General features: G+C 41.4%; 1 protein-coding gene across 1 annotated transcript; it reads right to left on the bottom strand.

Moving 5' to 3' along the window:
• Nucleotides 1-228: 228 nt before the first annotated feature.
• On the bottom strand, nucleotides 229-6,530 carry cnot11 (CCR4-NOT transcription complex, subunit 11). Its single transcript, XM_084725564.1, has 7 exons — nucleotides 5,798-6,530; nucleotides 4,875-5,039; nucleotides 4,112-4,264; nucleotides 3,616-3,818; nucleotides 2,524-2,726; nucleotides 810-906; nucleotides 229-734 (listed from the first exon to the last, which is right to left on the bottom strand). The coding sequence occupies exons 1-7, from the start codon at nucleotides 6,114-6,116 to the stop codon at nucleotides 537-539; spliced, it is 1,338 nt and encodes a 445-aa protein (XP_084581690.1). The 5' UTR covers nucleotides 6,117-6,530; the 3' UTR covers nucleotides 229-536.
• Nucleotides 6,531-6,825: the final 295 nt, after the last annotated feature.

Below are 6,825 nucleotides of genomic sequence, written 5' to 3'. Positions count from 1 at the left end.
CGGGTCAAATGCGATCCGTTGCAGCCCTATCACTGAGAGACAAAAACATGGGAAAACAGAGTCCAGGTTCAAACATGGTGAAGTTACCCTTTAAGATTTAGTGTCCTCAAAAGCTTCACTGAACTTTTTTACATGAACAAGTCGAGGTGATCCTGAGTCGCAGCTCTCTGAGGAGTGTGGACGTCACCAACCTCATAAAATGTTAATCAAAGACTCAGTGAAACAATCTGTTTAATTAGAGAAAATTGAAAGATTTTATTTCCAGAGGAAAGAGAGCAGAGGTCAAAAAAAAAAAAAGAAATCATCCTGTTTTCACTTGTGTAAACCAGAGAGGAGGAACAGGTGACAGAGTTCAGAGGCAGCTGCTGAGCAGAGAGTGAAGAGAGGATTTAAAGTCTGAAGAAAACATCACTTCATATTTACAATATTGTCATCTGAGGCGGCTGCAGCAGTTTGAGGAAACTAAACCATCGTCTCTTTGATGTGTCTGTGGAACCCGAGGTCTCTCGCGTGTGTGTGTGTGTGCAGCGTCTGTGTTACTTGGCGGGTTTGGCCTCGGTCGGGTTCTCTCCTGTGTCCAGCGTCTTCAGGAGGCGGAAGAGTCCGGCGGCTTCGCGGATGCGGCTGAACTCGATGCAGAAGGCCTGAACCTCGATGAATAGGTCCTGCACGTTGATGATCTTGTTCCTGATCAGCGACTGGAGAAAGACGCACACCAGACGGACCAGACGGTTCTGCAGGAGAACATCAACACATTAAAACTGCACTTTCGTATTTGAGTCAAACAGTTTGTTTGAATAGTTGTGTACCTGCATGTATTTGTCTTTGATCTGCTCACAGGTGGAGATGCAGTTGGAGATGTAGAGGTGGATGAACTCTGGAGGTAAATCCACAGCTGTGGTCAACCTGAAGAAGAAGAAGAAGAAGAAGAAGAAGAAAAATCACTCTAATAATCCTGCAGCCAACATTCAAACAGAAATCTGTGGCCGGTCCTTTCAACATTTAATCAGCAGCTTTAAAAGCAGATGAAGAAATTCCAAACAGACGGATCAATAATTTAACTTTGACTTCTCAGAATTTAATTTTAGATATTTAGATTTCATTTCTGACATCTGTGATCTAAGAACTAAATCTACTACTAGATATCTGATTCAGATTTTACAAACTGATTCAATTCACAAGACTTCGATTCAATATTCATTCAGTTAAAGACATTTCAAATATTCAGCTCGGAGTCTCTGAGAACAATTCCTGTAAATTACACTTAAATTAAATTTAAGATAAATGAGTCTAGAATTGGAACCTGTCAGCTCTCTCTTTAATCAATCACTGGAAAAATTAACCATCAATTAAATGATTCAAAATGAACATTTAAAAATGTTTTATTTCCACACGTTCTCTGACAGCGGTACACACAGCCTTAGAAACACAGCTGCTAACTAGAACCATATACAGTTCTTCAGCTTGTCCCCATAGGAGAACCATTTTTGGTTCCTGATAGAACTTGTTACAAAAGTTCACTTGGAACCCTTTCAAAGAGTTCTACCTAGAATCCAACATAAAGGGTTATATCTAGAACCCTCTGTGAAAGGTTTCACCCAGAACCCCAAGAGGTTCTACAGAGAACCCTTTTATAGTACAATGGTTCCACCTAGAACCCTCTGGAACTCTGGAGGTTCTATCCAGAACTTTTCTATCTTTCTAAGGGTGCTGACAAGAACCCACCCAGGGGTTCTGCCAAGAACATTTTTATACATAAGGGTTTTATCTAGAATCAACTCAGAGGGTTCTACCAAGAACAGCACAAAGAACCCTATAAAGAGTTCTGCAAGAATTTCAACAATCTTTGAAGAACTCTTTCTTCTAAAAAAAAAAGGCTCTCTGTAAGACTAATGTTTCTATTAAGAACCCTTTTCATCCAAAGAACCCTTGACAAAGGGTTCTTCAGAAGTGAATAGTTCTGGTAGAACCGCAGTCCTTCTGGAAGAACCCTTTTGGAACCCTTATTTCTAAGAGTGTAGGCTGTGGATTACATTTTCCATGATGATCAAATTCTTACTAAATGATTAATCGATAGTTATTACAGATATCTGAATGTTTTCAGTCGTTCTGACACGATGAAATGTTCCACAAGTCTGTCAGCAAAACTCATTAAATGTTAAAATGATTTTTCCACAGAAAACATTTCAGCTGCAAAGTTTTCTGAGGTGATAAATGAGTCATGAGTGAAGACAAACTGAACCTGAGAATTTACTGACGAGATTCACACAACAGATTTTCTCATCTTTAACCTGTCAGTCGTCACAAAATAAAGTTAAACTGCTGATATGAACATTTAAAGTTTTTACAGCTACATGAGGGCTGAAAACAGGATCATCTTCATTTTCAATGAATCTACTGATAAATGTTACAAATAACAGATGCCTGTTCAAAGATCCTGAAGGTTTCCTTTGTTTTGTCCAATCAACACAAAGGAAAGTTCCCGTCTTCAGACTGAGCTCACAGAGACAGGTACAGTCTCACCTGTTGACGACCTCCATGGAGTGCAGAGACATGTCCATGTTGACGAGGACGGAGAAATACTCGGTGATCTGGCTGCTCTGCATCAGCTTCAGCAGCATCTCGATGGCCACCAGCGGGTTGTTCTCCACCAGGTCAGGGAGCTTCGCCGGGGACAGACCGATGTGATACACCAGCTTCGGGTCTTTCTCCAGCTCGGCCAGCAGCTACATGGACGGAGACAGAGAGGTCCAGTGAGGCTACGATTAAAATGTTCCCTCCAGGTCTGTAATAATCATGACACCATCACCTGATCGTGATTATTAAAACTGACTGTGATCATTTTGCATCATCAAAAATAAAAACAGCTGATTTAAAGGCAGCGGAGCAGAGAACAACTGTTTATCCTGAGGAGATTCATTTCTAACATTCACATGTTAGTGGATGAAAAAGCACATTACTTTGCACCGTCCTGGACAGAGAACATTGTTCACTCTGCCACTGTCAGTAATTTTTTTGTATATTCAAATGATTATTTAGGTCATATCTGCTGCTAAAAGCTCTAAAGCAAACAGAAATATATTGGACCTCTGCTATAACAGAGGCATAATATGAAGGATAAATCTGCAGATATTCTGGATTTTCCTTTTTGTTCTCAAAATTCAGTCTTATTAATTTTTCCTGAGTAACAAATTACATGTAATAGGATTACATGACTTGAATACATTACAATTATGAAAAAAATAACGTGTAATGAGATTACAGATACATTTTGTAAAAATGGGAATTATAAGCAGGATTAAATATTAAAACACATTTTAGAACAAACTATATACCATCATGTGCAGTGTTAACACAATAAAACACTTCACAAGTCTCAAAACCACTCTGACTGTGTACTGCTAACATTAGCTACACAGACCAACCGCTAACATTAGCTACACAGACCAACCGCTAACATTAGCTACACAGACCAACCGCTAACGCTGGCTACTCTTTGTTTACTGTCAGTACATTAATGTGTGAAGATTGAAATAATTCAACACATTTGACGTTTCAATAATCGCAGCATTGTTGCCGTATAGACTGAAGAGAAAACCTTGAATGACTGGATACCTGGGACTGCTGCTGGGCCGACAGCGGGCTCTTGAAGGCCTTAGACATGATGCGTTTGATCTCCACGCCGGTGCTGTTCTTCACACACATGGAGCGGTCCCACTGTACGCTGTGGTCCGGCTCCGTGGGGTTCAGCCACGCCAGCTCATCCTCACAAACGTGGAGAGGAGGCGGCGGCCGAATGAACTCGGGCCGGAAGTGACCTGAGGACAGAGGAGGAGAAGGTGTTATTAGAATGGACATGATTGTGAAATTTTTCATTTAGTTTGGATGCAGCTTCTTCGAGTCCATGCTCTCATTTTGGTAACCATGGCAACAACTGCAGCAGCTCTTACAGGTGTCCTCATATTCACAGAGTCAGCATCATGTGTCAGGATGTGAACAGCAAAGAGATATAATCACTGGACCAGACTGTGTGTTTGATGACCCACAGTTAAAACATGAACTTCCCCCCGTTCTTCAACCTTCAGACAACTGCAGAATCAGAAAGACTCACTCTCTAGTGGGGGGCGTGGCCCTGTGACCAGAGACTCTATGATCTGATTGGCCACTGAGCTGTCGAATCCTGAGTTGGATGAATCTGGATCGGGGTCGTTGAGGATGCTGGGGAAGCTGGCTTTACTCTGAGTGGGCAGCTCCGACTGGCGCTCTGCAACGCAGACACACATGCAAACACAAAAACAAACCAAGACATGTTAAAATAAATAAATAAAAACTGGTAGTATTAATTTATACCGAATATTTTTCATAACTGACCTCCTTTCCATGACTAAGATGAGCCAATGAGACGGCACAGAGGTCAATAAACAGTGACAATATCAACAGGTAACATTTTTGTTGGAAAAAAACTGACTAAAATGTAGTTTGAAAAATAAAAACTTCACCAAAATATTTCTTGAATTACACTGACAAACAAGAGACAAAATATTATAAACTTCAGGACTGCAACTACCTGTTATTTTCATTGTTGATTAATCTTTTGATTATTTTTTCAGTTAGTTGTTTGGTTTGCAAAATGTTGAAAATGTTCAGCAGAATTCACTGTACATGGAAACTTTTTTCTTTTTCAGTTTTTCACTTTGACTTAACTTGACATGAAAATAAAGAAAGTTTATTGAGTTTTGTGCAGAAGTGTTCATGTTCATAATGTCCCATCTGGAGTGAAGGAACAATCTGCAGCTACACTCGCTGCCTGTGAAGGTTTCCTCAGTAGATAATCAGGTGTGTGTGTGTGTGTGTGTGTGTGTGTGTGTGCTGACCTGCTAAGGCGAGCTGCAGCCCACTGATGTCAATGGACTGCGGCATGTTGCCCACGTCCATGCAGGACACCTGTCTGGGCGTCTTCTTGAAGAGGTCTCTGGGCGGCGCCAGCATCAGCTGGGACAGGAAGAACTTCTCAGGCTGAGTGATGGGAGGCAGGAAGCCTGGAGAGGTCACATGACACAGAACACGTTTAAGAATGTTGATGGAGAACACAGACTGATATCAGGTGTCTAAAATACACTTAACAGAGCTGAAAACGCTAATAACTGATTAATCATTAATAATAAGATATAAAACACGTATCTATTATTTTCATTTCTCCTTGTTTTTTTGTTTTGGAGTTTAATTTTCAGTTTCCTTATCCAACAAACGGCTCTGTCACACAAAACAATGTCAAATGAGGCATATTTAATGGCAGTTCTAGACAACTAATTAATTATCAGTTAATACATGTTTATATAAACTTTTATTGGCAATTAACTGATTGATTAATCATTAACTTCCTCTACAACCTGACTCAGCAAATATCTGACTAATTAGATTTCTTTATCTGAAAACGGACTAACTACTTCAGTCAGGCAGTAATTTATTATGAAGGTAATGTGATTACAATTTTAATTATTTACAGCACCAAGAACTTTATCCAAAATCCAAGTACTTTTCAAGGTTTTCCGGCACCTGTACGAACCTGCAATTTATACAAAAGTCTGAATACAAAACGATTTAAAAAGAGACATTTCTTTGTCCTCAGTTATAAGTAATAGATTACTTTGTAGGACTCTGTGATGATTAATCGTTAATAAAACCTTTTTTTTCCCAGGATGAGTTCCACGAACAAAGAGTGGGAACCACAGATCTATAGTGAGTAGTGGACATGACATCAAGTCTGGAATCTATCGGGACACACATGAACCCGTACCTGACAGCACCTTCTCAGGCTCCTCCCCGGCAGGTGCGGGGTTCAGCAGGTGAGCAAACACCGCAGCGAACGGGTTTGCAGCCAGCGGCTCGGTTCTGTACATCTCCCAGAGCAGGTAGAGGGCGGTGAGCCTCTGCGGGGAGCTGGGCAGCAGGTCGGGCTGCTGCAGCAGCAGAACCAGCACCGAGCCCACCCGGAAGTGCTCCGCCTTCCCGAAGTAGTGATGGAAGTGAGTGGAAAGGCTCTCGAAGGTGTTGGTGCAGGCCTCCTCCGAGATGATGCTCAGCAGGTTGGACAGCTCCTTCGGGGCCAGAGTCATGGCGGGTCCGGTGTCCGGCTCTCTGGAGCTCCGAGCTGGGATTAAAACTGCTTAATAAACCGGCTGAGTCTGAGTTAAGTCAGCCGTCTGTGTCACCATCACATAGAGAAAGTTAATTCATCTCTGCAGACAGAACAAACAGCGAACTACAGTCTGAAAGCAACACGAGCTCAGCTAGCTACAGTTAGCTTAGCGTTAGCCTAGCCGCGCTAACTGACAGAATTCATGTCTCAAAGTGAAGAGTCCACCGACAGAGTGACACAGACCGACTCTACAGCTACATAACAGACTCACAGAACCAGCAAACATTTACCGAGCTCAATAATCCAGTTTATTTTAACTGTTCTCAGGACTCTGCTCTGCTCTGCTCCATCAGACGTTTAAATACTGATCTGACCCTGGGGGAGCGGTGCATTATGGGTCGCGTAGTTTCGTTTCTGAAGTTATATTTCCCTCCCAAATTTCCCTCACGCGAACACTTGACGGTGAAATGTTTTAATATTTGGCAGTGAAAACTTTTTTTTAATTTCAGTTTAAATGAATCAGAAACCCATAAAACACCACGAGTAAATGTAAAATAGAAAAATAATTATAATTTTAACTAGCTGACGAACTTGTATTTTACCCACAAGCCCTTGCGACTTCCTTCTCATGTTTAGAGAATTCTCGCGGGATTTTGTAAGCGTTATTTCTTTATTGTGCACGTTGT

This window comes from Lutjanus erythropterus, chromosome 8 (assembly GCF_056507025.1).
Source record: "Lutjanus erythropterus isolate fLutEry1 chromosome 8, fLutEry1.hap2, whole genome shotgun sequence".
Lineage (NCBI taxonomy): Eukaryota > Metazoa > Chordata > Actinopteri > Lutjaniformes > Lutjanidae > Lutjanus > Lutjanus erythropterus.
The sequence above is the reverse complement of the archived record's forward strand: the minus strand, read 5'-3'. Positions and strand labels throughout refer to the sequence as shown.

Bases quoted from the DNA above. Each gene is read 5' to 3' on its own strand.
- cnot11 (XM_084725564.1), bottom strand. From the start codon at position 6,116: ATGACTCTGGCCCCGAAGGAGCTGTCCAACCTGCTGAGCATCATCTCG. The intron at 5,040-5,797 runs GTACGGGTTCAT...TGACCTCTCCAG, and splicing joins GCCTGAGAAGGTGCTGTCAG to GCTTCCTGCCTCCCATCACT. The intron at 735-809 runs GTACACAACTAT...GTTCTCCTGCAG, and splicing joins TCAAAGACAAATACATGCAG to AACCGTCTGGTCCGTCTGGT.